General features: G+C 41.3%; 1 protein-coding gene across 6 annotated transcripts in view; it reads right to left on the bottom strand.

Moving 5' to 3' along the window:
- FAM114A1 (family with sequence similarity 114 member A1) overlaps nt 1-17,301 on the bottom strand; it is a 117,029-nt gene that overhangs the window by 39,298 nt on the left and 60,430 nt on the right. For 4 of the 6 annotated variants that reach the window (XM_060655246.3, XM_060655243.3, XM_060655245.3 and 1 more), the window contains 3 exons: nt 15,307-15,394; nt 2,123-2,236; nt 1,897-2,000 (listed from right to left, as the gene is read on the bottom strand). In XM_060655246.3, the coding sequence (XP_060511229.1) occupies nt 1,897-2,000; nt 2,123-2,236; nt 15,307-15,394 (306 nt within the window). Of the gene's footprint in view, nt 1-1,896; nt 2,001-2,122; nt 2,237-15,306; nt 15,395-17,301 lie in introns of those variants that run through there. The other 2 variants (XM_060655247.3, XM_060655248.3) reach the window with 2 other exon arrangements.

Here is a 17,301-nt window from a genome sequence, read left to right as displayed (position 1 = left end):
ATTATACTATGCACACATCTGTGTTTTTTCTGCCTTACATGAACTATACACATTATATTTTATTAAGATATTATTGCCTGTGTACATTTTCCAATCTTCATAATTATTGCTTCATTAGCAATATTAGGCTTCGCTGAGTTAATATACTTTAGTAGGCATTTCCATCTTGGACATTTAGACGCTGTTTTCAGATTTGGGGGCCATTCAGTATGCACATCAGAAAACAGATTTTAACACACGTATATTGTGGAAGGACTATGGGATATCACAATTCATACTTTTGCATGATTTGATTTATGTCTTTTAATATTCTACGAGGGATTATTCAGTAGAGAATAAAATGGGAGAAAGAAGGACATGGAGACTTTGATTAAAGGCAAAGCTGGTGGGAGTGTCTGGAACTTGGGAAAAGAAAGTACCAGAAGGTAGGAGAGAACACAGAAAGGAATTGAGGGTGCTGAAGACAAACTCAGAGTGCCCTGCGCTGTCACTCAGGGAGACGATGAACTCATTTCCTATAACCAGGGATATGAAAGAGCTCCGCCCCATCCCCAACCCGACCCCCTCCACATGTAGGCATACTGGACATGTGTTGCTGTTTGACTCCTAAAACACATTTGCTGCTTCTCATTCAGCCTACTTAGTCTAGAGGGCCTTGAGTTGCAAGGAGGAGAGCACGCATTTTCTAATTCTGGCATGCTCTGACCCCAAAGTCCGGTAAGATGACTTCACATGTGTGTCTACGGCTTCCTCTTCTTCCCACATTGCACTGTACTCGCCTTTGAGTTGGCTGTGTCTTCCAGGATGTTGTGCCCTCTTGTTTGTCCACATATGCCCAGCATCTAGCATAGTTCCTGGCACATAGTGAGGGCTGATTACCTTTTTTTCTTTTAAGTTTTTTTTAATGTTTATTTTTGAGAGAGACAGAGCGTGAGCAAGGGAGGGGCAGAGAGAGAGAGAGAGAGAGGGAGAGAGAGATAGAGAGAGAGAATCCCAAGCAGGCTCCAGATTCTGAGCTGTCAGCACAGAGCCTGACACAGGGATCGAACTCACCAACGGTGAGATCATGACCTGAGCCAAAGTCAGACGCTTAACCGACTGAGCCACCCAGGTGCCCCCACCTTTTTGTTTTTTAAATGAATGAATGAATAAATTGGACATCAACTATACTTTTAGAAAAAGTAGTTGGTTGGTTTTTACACAGCAGAAAAGAAACCTTTTCTTCCTGACACTGAAGACCGGCTAGCTGTATCATCTCATCTGGGGTGCCTCCCCGCTTTTTCATTATTCATCAGTGTTTTGCTGCCAGTAATAAGCTTCTTGAAGAGGCAGACAGGGATCTGGGGCAGGGGATAAACTTAGGGTTATTTAAGGAATGGGGAGAGTAGGAATGGGAGGTTAAGATGGGGGAAGAATGTTGGTCTTAGTTATCTGGAAACACTTCAGAAACATCTCGGGATGTTGTTTCCAATTCCTTACCAGCATTTGTTTTTTTTTTTTTTTTGTATCTGAATGGCTTTATAATCTTCAAATTGAAGATTAAGAAACATAGACCATCGAAGAAAACCAGCTGTCTCAGCTCTAAGAAAGAGCCCTCTCTCCTCCCCAGCCGGAGGCTGTCCTTGCAGCTGTTGGAAAGGACACTGTTACAGCAGACTGAAAACGTTCCTTCTGAGCAGTCCTTTCTTTTAAACATAAAATGTATTTCATTTGCTCTTATTATTTTGGTGCCAAGGTTACGCCTACTCTGTAGGAGAAAGCATAACAAAACCATAGTCCAAAGTTATGAGCAAGACCATCTTTTCTCTGATGTATCTAGGTCACGGGTAAACACAGATATCAAAAGAAGGCGCTGGGAGAGACCAGGGAAATCAGAGGAAGCAGCTAACGACTTACTGTGTTTTGAACCACATTGGTGATGGCGGACAGCATGCCCCGAGACCCGGATGAGGGAGAAGTGGGTGGGCTTTCTGTGGGACTCTGATCTGTGGCCACATCTGCTAGTAAGGAGAGAAACATCCTCTTAGAGTTCAGTCTACTGATCCGAATTTAGAAATCTATTTGCGCACATAGTGCGATACGGCTGAAGTCCAAGAAGCCCCCAGATAAACAGATCGCTCACTTTGAGGGACTCCACTTTCGGTATCAGGTTGGGCCCCTTCAGAAGAGCTGGAGTTTACACCATGAATCCGTAGTGTGGCTCCTGCTTTTTCCTTGACTGCTGTCAATCCATGACCTGCCAGGAAATAAAAATACCGTTCCCAATACAATAGAAACCCACGGTCTGCAATTCGATAGCTCATGTTCCAGAGCTGTTGTAAGCTGTAGGCGTATACCCCGGTTGTAAGAGCATGTAGTGGTTAACAGCATGGACTTTGCAATCCCTCTCATTTGTTTCTCAGACGGTCTGCTTAGCAACCTGGGATTCCAAATCCAAGATATCTGTGAATAGGATCCCTGTCTTTTCCTCTTTACTCTTTTCTAAACTCCTCAAAACAGGCATGCATCATTCAGTTTTGAATTCCTTGCAGGCCTAGCCCGGTCACAGACACTCAATTAATAGTCACCGAACTGAAATCGGGTGAGGCCCAGCATGCTCTTTCAAAGTGTTAGTCATTCTTTCAGTGCGGAGAGTGCAAGGTCTGGAGCTGACATGTCAAAATCAAAAGTCCAATCAGTGAGCAAACCAGGAAGAGCACCCAGTGGCTCTGCCCATTGTCCTAAGCAGTAACGGTCCGCATGCAAGCTCCTACAGTCGTCGGCCAGGCTGAAGGACACTGGCTTTACGCCATCTGAGCAGGGCCAAGATGCCTATAGTCTCCAGAGCCCAGCACAGTGGGTGTTCAATAACTATTTGGTAAACACAGAGCTGACCTCTTCATCCAAGCACTGTGTGCCACACACACAAACAACCCCTGGCCTGACAGAGAAATAGTCTTGGCTACATTTTATTCTGGAGCAATTAATTTTTCTCCTTAGAGGCCCCCATGATGAACCACAGCTTTTCTCAAGTTCCCACTGAACACAAAAATTAATGGTCTACTGACTGTCCTAAAATGGCTTTTTGAGTTCTTTTGGAGAAACAGCCTGGGATGCCACTGTCCCAGCACTCACCTCCCCCTTAGCATCGCAGGAAGAAAGGGAAAACGATTTCACCAGGGACCCAGGCAACATCAGGTTGCTAAAACCAAAGGCAGCAGCAATATTAATATGTGGGGGGAAAAAAATCCCAAGTCATGGCAGGATTTGAGAGCCAAAGAGAACCACCTAGTCTTAGAAAGCACCATTAAAATGACCCACTGTCCATCTCCTGAATAAGAGAAAGACACAGATGACTCCCAAACCCAAATAGTAGTATTTTATCAGTTGTAACTTTATTTATCAGAGTGATCTTAACATAATCAGGGCACTAATATTTACCAGAGGACTAATTACATCCAGTGGAAACCACCTGTCATTATACACTATCTAGAAAACAGGGAAACTTAAATAACATTATTTACAATGTTTAAAACATTAATTTCACAAGAAACATATGTCTATATTCATGCGCAGCTCATTAGATACAGTTCAAATTCATTATCAAGTTACTTGGAACAAACATGACCTATAACTGCTAAAACTAAGGCTTGAACTCATTCTCTTTAGCTTCTGGTAAATTCCAAGCATTTCAATGGAAATTTATTGAAGTTTCAGTCACACCTTCAAGTTACAAGATACCATCTAGCCTATTTACATATGAGTCCATATTACTTGCCATATTTTAAAAACACACATATTTTCCAAAAGGAAAGAATATACATACAAATCTCAAATAGGATTCTCATTGAGACTTCTGAGGGCTAACATAAAGGCATAACTGAGTTGGAGAAGACAGGGAGGAGTCTGCTACATTTTCTTTGAGAAAGCCATATAAGAAAGATGATTCCACATCCTTCCTCGAGAACATGCAGGATTTAATGGACCACACTGTCATTATCTCCTATTTCACCTTTTATACCCCTTTCACGTGAGGACCATCTCTGATTCTTTTCCTAGGGAAGAACAGCTTCTCACCGTCTCAGAACATACATGATTAGGGGTATGTCCGCATAAATTGCCTCTAGAAAAGTTACTTTGTTTCTGGAAGGAAATACCATTTTTGTGTTCAGATAAATGGGATGTGTCTGTTTAATACACATGACACTACGTTGCTACTCCAGCTACTCATACACACACACACACACACACCTATACACCCACACTCACGTACACACACACACCTACACACACACACACCTATACACCCACACTCACTCACACACCCACATACCTAAACACCCACACACCCACACCTATGCACACACTCACTTACACACACACATACACCCATCCATACCCCCCCCACCCAATACTGCCCACAGCTTTCCTTTGTATAATTGATATACAAAGAATTGCACATATTTAAGTTTGCCCCAATTATATTTTCTGATAAACAATTCTTTCTGAATTCTTTTGTTAGTGAAAGTACATCATTAGTGCATTCTACTAAAATTAGAAAGCTATGGTTCTTCACAGATAAGGTTTAATGATGCCACACCCTACTTTGAAGAATAACTTCTAAAACTTTACTTAGTGTGACATCTAGTGCCCAGAACAAGGAAGTAATATATGGAATCATTTTTGCCTTTTGACTGTGAGTGATTCATTCTCAGAGATACTGATTAGGTTCTACCAATAGCGGAAAAACAACAACAACAACAAATACGACTAATACTATAGTGTATAATCATGGATTCCTCACACTTCCTTGTGAACCCTAAGTATCCTCAAAGAAATAAAATTCCTTCAAATTCCATGGGTCTAAAGATGGAATATCCTTTACCCCTGGACTTATTGCAGCAAAAATAGGTGAATATTGCAAAGAAGATAAGAATGTTATACAATGAGGCACCTGGGTGGCTCAGCCAGTGGAGCACCCCACCTTGATTTTGGCTCAGGGAATGGTTCCAGGGTTGTAGGATCAAGTCCCGTGACTGGCTCTGGAGCTGAGCATGGAGACTGCTTAATATTTTCTCTCTCTCCTTCTGCCCCTCTCCCCTGCTCTCTCTCTCTCTCTCTAATAAAAAATAAATAAATAAATGAAAAATAAAATAACGTTGTACATATGCTGTGATATGGTATCATTTTAAAGCAAATGTTAAATGATTGGCTGGTGTTTAATTTCTCACCTATACCCTAGTGGTAAACATCTTAAACTTAGGAGTCTGGAGTCTTGTGGAGGAATTTTGGTTCCATCATTTATTAGTTGTGTGATCTACATGAGTTACTTAACCTCTGAGTCTCTACTGTTGTGTCTTCTTTGAAAGGGGGATTGTAACATCTATCTCCCAGGGTTCTATAAAATCACCAAGGAGAAATACATGATACCCTTGGTATCGGCCAACATTTTTTGAACACTTACTATGTCCCAGGCACTGGACTAGTTATTTCTAGTAAAGTAAATTATCTCATTTAATCTTCTCACTATGAGATAAGGGATACTATTATGCCTGTTTCACAATGGAGAAAACTGAGATATTGGTGACATGAAATAATTTGCCCATGGTCCCAAACTTGCAGAGGCAGGTTTTGAACCCAGCCCTAACTCTAGAATTTACACACTTAACCACTATGCTATATTACGAAGGTTTTATATGCCATTTACAGTGGATTAGATGTCATTTTAGTCCCATTTCTATAACTTCTTGGAAATCAGATCCTTGATTTTTTATTTTTAAAAAACTAGCTTATGCTAAAATTACTGGACTTCCCTTACTTTGACTAGACAGCAAGGCAAAGGCCACTTCTGGAGTGAAATCTTCTTCTAATTCTGCCCCTTTCAGTCAGGGGTTGGCAGGTGTGATGTTTTTAGAATCATCCCCATGCTGTGCAGGCACAGATCCTAGATGCTGTGTGGTGTTATCTTATACATGCAGTTTAATTTTTTTTCCCCTCAAAAAGCACATGATATCATCAAGCCATTATTTTGTGAGTTCCACCAAGATTAAAACCCATTAAAGCGAGGTCTCCCCTCTTTGTGGAGGAAGAAACTAATTTGTTGCCAAGAGGTAACTTAGGGAAGCAAGAGTAGTTCTCTGCAGCACCCTGGATGACTGGCTAACTCTACAAGTATTTTCTTTCTTCTTCTTTTTTTTTTTTTTTTAATGTTTATTTATTTTTGAGAGACCGAGTGTGAGCCAGGAGGGGTAGAGAAAGAGGGAGACATAGGATCCGAAGTGGACTCTGCACAGACAGCAAAGAGCCCGATGTGGGGCTTGAACTCATGAACCTTGAGATTATGACCTGAGCCAAAGTCAGACACTTAACCAACTGAGCCACCCAGGTGCCCCTCCATGAGTACTTTCTACTGGTCCCATATGGTAAAGCCCATGCACGCAGGGGACCAGCTAACTCATTCAGAGGACTCCCCCTATTTTAATTTTTAATACAATGTTTCCTTCTTTTCCATTTCTTTGTTTTTAAGAAATGGATATATATAAAAGAAACTTAAAAAAAAACTCATAATTTCACTTTCCTGATATATCTCGTTGATTTTTAAAACAAAAACATTTATATGACCAAATTCAAAGAGTTTAGAATCACAGACAACAGAAGGTGGGCCAGCCTCTTTCTCCCTAGACTACTTCTGGTGACTTACTAACATAATAGACAGTAGAGTCTATGAGCTTATAAAAGTCTATGGAAATGTTTAAGACCTGAAAAAAAATGTTGCTTCTAAAAGACAGAAAGGAAAATATGCAAATTGGAAATAGAAATTAATCAATACTTACTTAAATGTATTCAAAATGTGATATTAGGTCAATGGGTCAGCTACAGTTCAAATGAATTCAACTCTTACATAGTCATATGTAAATTATGTATTTATTTACTTTAGAAGTTTTTAATGTTTATTTTATTTTTGAGAGAGAGCGAGAGAGCGAGTGCTTGAGCACAAGAGGAGGAGGGGCAGAAGGAGAGGTTGAGAGAGAGAATCCCAAGCAGGCTCCACACTGTCAGCACAGGCCTGACGTGGAGCTCGATCCCACAAACCGTGAGATCTCGACCTGAGCTGAAATCAAGAGTCAGATACTAACCTGACTGAGCCACCCAGGCGCCCCTGTAAATTATATATTTAATGAGGCATATGGCTGTGTTTCATTACATTTGCTGTGATACAAGAGGAACTTCAAAAAGGAAAAGTGCTTGGAGCCCTTGAAAGACTTTAAGTGACCCTACCTTCTTCTCTGTGCCCCTGGTCCCCCATTTCCTTCTAAAGATAACAACCCTTATTTGTTTCTTGTGATTTTTTTTCATGAAACATTTTTAAAAAGCATATACCTATGTAGAAGTGTTCCGGACCAGGCTTCTACTTCAGAATATACGGCACGTGCAGGTGGTGGTAGGGGCCGAGTGTGGTGCCCTGTGCATTATGGGGGACATCTCTGGAGAGTCATCCTGACCCTACCCCCCACCTCCTCCGCCGCTCCCTAGGGGACAAACTGAGGCCTCTGAAAAACCTGCATTGCAGTTCAGCTTCTCTGATGGCCCAGTTCTGCTTCCCAATCCTTCACTCTCCTGCAAGGCTTGATCCTGAGAGCACTTCACAGTGGAACTCCCACAGTCTAACTTCTGCCTGTGTCTCCCCCAGGCATCTGACCTACAACACTCATCTGCCTCATTCTTTTTTGTTTGTTTTTTTCGGTGTTTATTTATTTATTTTGAGAGAGACAGCACACGAGCAGAGGAATAACAGAGAGAGACAGGGAGAGAGAGAATCCCAAGCAGGCTCTGTGCTGTCAGTGCAGAGCCCGACGCTGGGCTCGAACTCACGAACCGTGAGATCACGACCTGACCCAAAATTAAGACTTGGACGCTTAACCGACTGAGCCACCCAGGTGCCCCTACCTCATTCTTTTAAATGGTTGCATAGAGGGGCGCCTAGGTGGCTCGGTCAGTTAAGCGTCTGACTCTTGATTTTGGCTCAGGTAAGATCTCACGGTTCGTGAATTCAAACCCCATGTCAGGCTCTGTGCTGACAGCTGCGAGCCTGGAGCCTGCTTCAGATTCTGTGTCTCCCTCTCTCTCTGTTCCTCCCTCTCTTGTGCTCTGTCTCTCTCTCTAGAAAAATAAATAAGCCTTAAAAAAAAGCTTAATGGTTGCATAGATTATTCTTCCGAACATCTACATTGCACTACATCCAAATAGCTAACATGCTCTGTGGATGGATACTTGAGGCGTTTTAAGTTTTTCATATATGCCCGTCCAACTCCCTCACCTCCTTCAGGTCTTTGCTCCGTTATCACCTCCCTGAGACCTGTCCCTCACCACCATTTTAAAACCTTAACCTGTGCTCCCTACTCCACTTTGTGTTTCTCAGAGACTTACACTTTCTAGCCCTCTATACAATTTCCTATTTATTATGTATATTGTCTATTGTCTGTCTCCTTCCAGTCATATGTAAGCCCTGCTAGGGCAAGGGTCTTTGTGTCATGTGCTCACTGCCTTATCTCCAGTGCTTAGAATAGTGTCTGGAACAGTAAGCATTTGCTGAGTGAATTCTGTATTGAACATCTTTTTATATATTAATGAATTTTTTCATAGGATCAGCAGTAGAACTACTGGGCTAGAAGGTATGTGCATTTAAAATTTTACGGATAATGCTAATTGCTCTTCTGAAAGTTGCATCAGTTTAAACTCTGGGTGAGTTTTTGAGAAATACAGCAGTTAAAACTTTTTTTTTCAATGTTTGTTCATTTATTTATTTTTGAGACACAGAGAAAGACAGAATATAAATGAGAGAGGGCAGAGAGAAGGAGACACAGAATCTGAAGAAGGTCCAGGCTCTGTGCTGTCAGCACAGAGCCTGACACGGGGCTCGAACTCACCAAAGGTGAGTGACTTAAGCTAAAGTCGGATGCTTAACCGACTGAGCCACCCAGGTGCCCTGAGAAATACAACAGTTTAAAAATATTGGCTGCATCTCCAACTTCTATCAAGGAATTCAAGATAGTATAAAAAGTCGTGAGTTGTAGTTGTTCAGAAAAACACAGATGATGTTGGCTGTGCTCAACTAAAGCAAACATCAATGCAGCAAAAGGAGGATCCATTCCACCTTCCTTCTGGGAAAGCCTTCCTTCTAAGGCTTGGTGTCCACTCCGTAGTCAGATACTCACTTCTTTTTAGGTTCAAAATTGACAAGAAATGTCTCTGAACTGATAGCATGTGCCTGGCAGTTAAACAGACATTCATTAACCCCTCAGTCTTATTCATAGATTGTGAACAAACTCTATGCACTGCCCTATCATCCTATAATTGTCTGTATTAATGATCCTGGAGAATTTTCACACGATCAGTGATGTCACCTTCAGAAATGAATCCATGTGATATCGATAGTGATTTACCCAGTTAAGGGTTCTCACTGTAGTATCATTTTGACAAGTTTGCCATTCTCTGGAATAAACGCTGTCATTATTTCTGACAGTGCTGGTGGAAGGGTTTCATTAAAACGTGCAAAAGGGGAAAACTGTATAACTTGGAAGAGGATGGGAAAGGGGAACAATGGTAATTTTGAAAAGGTAAAAATATACACATCAGATACACCTCTCTCTCCTCAGGTATCCTGCAAAGGGTGTTTAGACTTATAAAACTGTCAAAACTAGATTTAAAAAAAAAGCCATTTAGGACTTTTGTAATATCTAGAAACAAGTTGCTGTATTCTACTATACAATTTGTACCTCGCTCTATCTGTCTATGTTTCAGCATTGTTGACTTTCATTTTGATTACCAGTCTATTGTGCAGGAAAAAGTCAGGCCTCTCAGATGCTGGTGGGAAATCACATCTGGTTCTCACAGCATCGCTTTGAAATGATCATCAAAATCATTATTTTTTATATTTTCCTTTTTCATTCCGGCTTCGGCCTGGATCTCAAATGATAACAATTTTAATTTCATTTTATGAACTTGTCCAAAGACACGGGTGGCATGTGATCAAGTCTTCTTAGAACATGACGACAGTGTAGCTGTGGATGGAGCTAATGTAAGAGTTATAGTCTCTCCAAAAATAATTGTTGGCTGAGAACTGTTTGATTTTCTATCAAGTATTGGGAGGCCATTTTTTCTCATTTTCCCTTAACCTTGGGGTCAAAGTAGTGAGGCAAAAGACAAAATACGAAAATACAAAGTAGCAAAAAGTGAATCATTTTTTGCATTTTCCCATTTAGCATAGGGGTTATAAATATCTTTCTCCTTCTATATATAGTCATAGACTAACAAATCATCATATTCTGGAAGGTGGAAGGAATCTTAGAATTTCTTAAGTCCCCCCACCCATACTTTTCCAAATAAGGAATCTAATCCAAATAAGGTGCATGGTGTTGTAGTTAGTGACTGTCCTCTGAGATTACAAGTTAGTAACAGTCAGGACCAGGTCTCAGATCTTTATGATTCCTGGTCCAGCGCCCTTTCTAAGATAGAACCACCTTCCAATGTTTCAATTCTCCAAGTACTCTCCTGCAAACTCTGAACAGTTCCAACTACTGTGACTGCAGTTTTTCAACAAGTGTAAGAAGTATTGGCTTCTATTTCTAGTGCTCAATTGACAGCTCTGTGTTTTGTTACCAACTACGTGTTTTGCACTTCTGTGTCTGCAACCAGAATTACCCTGGGGGTAACATGAGCTTTCTGAGCGGGAGTCAATTTTCTTTCTTTACTTTCCACAGGCAATTTATAAACCTTCAAGAGCTCATCTACTGCTGGGAGTGCTCTGTTTTCCAATGTCTCTTTTCCCTGTGATAATAAACTATTAGTGCTACAAAGTCTTGGGTGGATATTATGCCGTACATAACAGAAGGTGTCCCTGACTTGCTTCTCTCATTCTCTAGGTAGCAGCTTAATATAGACGACAATCCAGGATGGCACCCAGGACTTTTTAAACTCTACTCCAACCCTGTGTTTCAGCCTGTGAGCCAGGCTATGGCACTTCTCCATTTGTGGGATGCTTGTGATCCATATTATCTTTTGGGAGTCAATCTCCCAACTACCACCATTGCCTGTCTCCAGCCTTGGAACCCGTAACTTCAGCCCCCCACCCCCACCCCCTTATGCTACAAGTTTTAGTTCTCTATCACATCCATGGAGATACTTACCCAGTTTTAAAGTATGTATTGCTATTACTTTAGGTACTATTACTACACAGAGTCACAGCATATCTTGGCCAGAAATCTCCAAAATATGCCTTAGGAGTAACTTAGGGATGGTATTATTCAGTGTTATTGCTATTGCATTTATTCGGGGTGCGATGACCAGTGGTGATGGGCCAGTTTAGGCTCTACGCTTCTAAAAATAGTTCCAATTTATCTAATAGGATTCTAAGGAGAAGCATCAACATTTCAAAATTTGCTTGAGCTCTCTCATGTGCCTTTGGGCCATTGCTGGTTGCAAATGAGAAGAATGCCAAGATTTAAATGCTTCTAACAATTCCAGCATGTAGCTAGAGGCACAAAAAATACGAAGTTTCTGGACTTAGTGGTGTAAATGATGAGGATTTCAAACAGAAAAGGGAAATGTGGTAGGGTAGGGTAGGAAGGGCGAGATTCTGCTCCCTGGTGTACACACCCTGGGTAATCCCCTCCCCTCTGAGCACAGCAGGGTCATCGTGAAAATGTTGGGATTTCACTCCCATGGTTAGGTGACAGTTGTATGGCAAAGGTGAAGGGATTTTTCAGTTATAATTAAGGTCCTTAATCCGTTGAATTTGAGTGTATCAAAGGAGATCATCCTGGGTGGGCCTGAATTTTATCAGGTGAGCCTTTAAAAGGGACTAGGCCCTTCCTAACGGGAGAGATTTGAAGTGTGGGTGAGATTATCCTGTTGGCTTTGAAGAAGGCCCTGAAGGCAGCCTGGAGGAGCTGAGAGTGACCCTGGCCAATCCCCAGCAAGAAAATGGGGGTGTCAGCCCTACAACCTCAAGGAATTGAATTTTGCCCACAACTTGAACCACCTTGCAAGACGACCCTGACTATCAAATGAGAATGCAGTTAGCTGGCACAGCTGATTTCAGCCTGGTAAAGTCAATGAGCAGAGAACCCAGGAGTCCCCGACCTGAACTCCTGACCCACGGAAACCGAGATAATTAAGATACATTGTTTTAAGCCTCTAAATTTGTGGTAATTTGGCATACAGCAATAGAAACGAATACAAGAGGTTATACTGAACTTCATTCCGCTATTTTATGGGGCAATGTGCAAATGCCAATCTCAGATGAACCATATCTCCACTAACCATAAAAGAGAAAGTGGCCACAGTGACAGGCACAGCGATCCTGCTGGTCCACAGCAGTTATATCTCTAGGCTTTCTTTTCTTTTTTTAAATTTTTTAATGTTTATTTCTGAGACAGAGAGAGAGAGAGAGAGAGAGAGAGAGAGAGAGACACGGAGACAGAGCAAGTGCGGGGGAGGGGCAGAGAGAGAAGAGACACAGAATCCGAAGCAGGCTCCAGGCTCTGAGCTGTCAGCATGGAGCCCGATGCGGGGCTTGAATTTACAGACCGTGAGATCATGACCTGAGCCGAAGTCAGATGCTTAACCTACTGAGCCACCCAGGTGCCTCTAGGCTTTTTTAAATCAGTGTACAAAGCCAGGTGAGAACTACCAGAAATTTAAAGTGGTTGTAACATTAACAAGATCCAACATCTATCATCTTCATGGTGCCTTAGACACAGGGAAACTTCAAGAGTAACACCAAATACAAGCATAGGTTATAGATTAACACACTGACTTCAGGTCAAATTAAAAGATGAGTGCCTACCAGTATGGGGTGGGACCTGCCACAAGAATCACATCCTGCTTTTTAAGCAGTAAAGCCAGCATTGTCTACTGGTTACATATGAACTGGGCAACAAATCCCAGAGGCCTTGGAACATAGTCCACTGGACCACAGCTGCACTAGGCTATATATGTGCAAAGGTCAGATTACGACAGGACACCTAAGAAGATAACGGAGTAGTAAGTTTAACAGGCTGGCGGTTGGTGGATAGAAAACTTCATATGGATCCAGTGAAGCACAAAGTCAAATGATCAGGTGTAGCCACTGATTGGTGAGAAACAATGACAGACTGAACTGGGGGCAGAGCAGATTCAGGTAGGTGCACTTGTAAGTGTACAAAAAACACCTGAACTGCTCCCCACAGGGCAGTTGATTTCAGTGTTTACTGTGGAAGGAACTTATATTTAAATTTTTAACAAGAAAGCAAATCCTTTGTCTATAATAGAACTTCTCAAAGCACCAAATTCATTATAAGCCAGGGCAGATGTGGACACCATTACCACTATTGGAAGCATCCAGGAGACTGTAATGTTTTATGACATAAACCATGAGAAGAGCTGTGTAATTTGGAAACCATATTATTTACTGTTCCACGATTTAACAAATGTCAACTTCTGGACTTCACATTTTTAGTTTTGGGGTCAGAAAGCATGTCATTCCTACATATTGTCAGTGGCAAGATCCATCTGAGAGCCACTAAAAGCTCAAATGTTTTCCCTAGGAAGCAAGATGGCTGCAGGTACCTGTCTTCACTCTCTTGAAGAGACTCTTTCCTGTTTGGAAAACCAAACACGTTCCTCTACTTCAACTCGGTTGATTTTTCCATCTGTGTATGTAGAATCCACAACATACCTGGCCCCTTAAATCAGCAACAGAAAAAAATCTGCTCTCCGGGCCCTCCCCAAAGGCCAACATTTATTTGACCACCATCTCCTTCTTGCCAGAGTTCCCTGATATTCCAGACACGGAAAGAGAGGAATGAAGTCTATCTAATTCTTCCAGACAGTCTAAATTCTATCAAATTGGACAGCTGGCCCTTTAACTGGGACCATGGTCCATCATACTGGGGCAAAAGACCTTCGACCTTTCTATCCCTCCTATCCAGTGAATTGGACCAATTTATGGCCCATTACAAGATCCTTACAGCCATGGAGTACACCTTGAGAACACTTGACTTAGATGATCTGAAAGTCACATTACCTGCTGCTTCCCTGTCCTGCTCCTCATTTGCTCCACCTTCAAGATGAAATGCCTTTGCTAAATTATCTTAGACATGTTGCTGTTATTCCTTCAGTTTTCATGAAAGATGCACATAAGAAGTGGTCACACGAGGGGCACGTGGGTGGCCCAGTCGGTTGAGCGTCCGACTTCAGCTCAGGTCATGATCTCACAGTTCGTGGGTTCGAGCCCCAAATCAGGCTCTGTGCTGACCGCTTGCTCAGAGCCTGGAGCCTGCTTCAGATTCTGTGTCTCCTTCTCTCTCTGCCCCTCCCCTGCTCACCCTTTGTCTCACTCTGTTTCTCAAAAATAAATAAATGTAAAAGAAAAAATTAAAAAAAAAGCATTGGTCAACGAAGAATACTTGCCAAACCTATGTTGATGAAGACACTGTCCATTATATTTTCTCTTTGTACACACAGAGCTGATACAAGAAATGTCTTCAAAAATTTAACACCAGGAAAAAAAATTTATCTAGATAAACTAAGTTTTGGTTTATCATTCAATGAAAAATTGATAATCTACTGGCAGCCAAGAAGCTCAGAGTCAAGGTCAATGTTCAATTACAGTTAACTCTATCAGCCTTGGGATATTTACTCTATCCTTCATACCTGCATATTTTATTGAAATACCTCAAATCTTTTCACAGAGTAGGTTAGTTGTTTAAAACATTCTGGTGGGATGATAAGGACAAAACTTTAAGAATATATTATAAGAGCCCAAATCTTACATTTTAAGGGGCAATATAATATAGTGGTTAAATCTATACTACTAGGTTCAAATCTCAGCGCAGCTACTTTTGACTTTGTTTTTTTTTTTAATATTTTATTTTATTTTTTAAGTGGTTATTTATTTTTGAGAGAGATAGAGACAGAGACAGAGACAGAGTGCAAGTGGGGAAGGGGCAGAGAGAGGGAGACATAGAATCCGAAGCAGACAGCACAGAGCCCGACATTGGGGTGGAACAAACGAACCGTGAGATCATGACCTGAGCCGAAGTTGGACACATAACCGACTAAGCCACCCAGATGCCCCCCCAAAATACCTCTTTTGTAGGGTTATTCTGAGGAAAAAATGTATCAATATACATGAAGTACTTAGAGCTGCAAGCACTAAAAATGATTTGCTCTTATTATCTCATGGGCTAATGTTAAACTCTATCAGTACATGGTATGATCAAAATGTCAAATGCTATTATTAGGCTTCTGAACTTTATCCATTCAAATGCAACATATAATTCTTACCTACTGTGGCAGATGCTGATGAGAGCAGAGATTTGCCCCAGGAGCCCCAGCCTGCCCATCCCCCTCCATGTGATGGGGAATCCACAGCCTGTAGAAAAACAAATTAGCCCCAAGGTTAGCAATTCAGTACACGCATGAGTGAAAAAACACCCATTGGTTTGAAACAAAAAGAAAGTTAAAAAAAATAACCATATCTCCCTGGCTTCGCATTTATAAGGGCCATAACAGAATACACCGACCCACATTTCAATGCATCCTTTGGAATAAAATTGATTAGTAGTGGTGTTGGCTTCTGAGGGCTCTGCTTGAAGTAAGTTTGATGTTAACAAAGACCCAAATATCCCATTATCTGGAAGATAGGGATGAGGCTTGTGAGGGGGAAAACATTTACTATATTAGGGTGCAAAGTGATTTGAAAAAGTTTAAAACTTGGGCAACTTTAACATAGGTAAGCAAATGTCCTCTTCCAGGTTAGAGGCAACTAACCTCTGGGGTGACAGGAGGGAGTTCTGAGGGATGACGGGCAAAGTGTCTAGAAGAGCACCAGTAAGCTGGGGGATGGGCAGCAGCAACAGGTAGCCTTTTGAGGTAGATGCCGTTCAAGGTGTCCACTCCACTCACAGTGACCACTGTAACTATATCTCTCACTGTCCCCGGGCTCTGTGGATTTAACTTCTTCTGCCTAAGTATTTGGATTGAGATTGAGGGACCCTGGTTCAGCTTGAGCTGGCTGCTTGAATAGAAGATGAAAAGTCAGGCCTTATAGGGGACCATATTCTATCCATCATGGTGACTACAGATGAAGAGAAATCAGAGTGAGCAGATGAAGGAGATATGCGGAGAGAAGCTGTTGAATTCCTGACAGCTTCTCAGCCCCTGGTTCCTGTCCCTCTTCAAGGCCCTACTGCATTGCTATCTTTGGGTTCCATGAGATTCCTGCATAGTCAGTAAGTCTGTCCGTCTGTTTCTTTTTTAAATGTTTTGTTCACTGGTATATCCCCAGGGCCTGGAAGAGTACATGGCATACAATGAGTACTTAATACATTTATTTGTTGAATAAATGACTGAAATTCACCCATTTTCTTCAATATCAAACACCATCCATCACTGTAGAATACTGGTCAAGAGGAGAGGTTATGGAATTAAATTGCTTGGGTTTGACTCCAGGCTCTCCCATTTTGGGCAAGTTATTCAAGTCTTTCAAGCTATCATTTATTCATTATGAAATGAAAGGTATGGTAGTGTAAGAACCATAAATATAAGAGCCAATAAGCTCACAGGATTATTGTGAATGTTAAAAGAAATAATTCATATAAAACTTTGAGCATAATGCCTGGCACATAATAAAAACTCCATCAATGTTAACTAGTGATCATCATCATCTACATTTTTAACACTAAGAAGCAAAAAAGCTTTGAAAGTTGGCTGACATTTATTTCTGCCTGGAAACAATAAGGAGCTTGTTAACATGAATGGAAATACTCATGATTCATGACTGTCTGCTTTCATGTTTGGTGTCTACATTGATTTACTTCACTTTTGCAATGGAAGCCAGTGGCAATTTTATACCATCATGAAGACAGATGTAAGTTGGTGATTAATATCATTCTTTTACAGGACAAATCACTACCTATGTGATTAGGGAGAGTTAATACACTTAGGGATGACAGCTTTTGACTCAGATTTATAATACTTAATATGCTCTGACAGCTGGTAATTGACTAGCAAATGAAAATAAATGTTAAATGAGTCTAGAATATTTTGCAGTATAAATGCTTCAATTGCTTTATTAATAAAGCTCCTTTGACATTGAGCTGTGACCTCGTGATCAGCTGCAAAGAAAATCTGTTATCAATGGCAAATACTCAAATGACTAAATGTGCACATTTGATATAAAAACCATATAAACTAAATGTTCAACATGAATTCTCATCTTGAGTATTGTCTCTGCTTTAAATGGCTTATGAGTCTATAAAGTAGGGGGCATGGATCTAC

Source organism: Panthera onca, chromosome B1 (assembly GCF_046562875.1).
Source record: "Panthera onca isolate mPanOnc1 chromosome B1, mPanOnc1 haplotype 2, whole genome shotgun sequence".
Classification (NCBI taxonomy): domain Eukaryota; kingdom Metazoa; phylum Chordata; class Mammalia; order Carnivora; family Felidae; genus Panthera; species Panthera onca.
The sequence above is the reverse complement of the archived record's forward strand: the minus strand, read 5'-3'. Positions and strand labels throughout refer to the sequence as shown.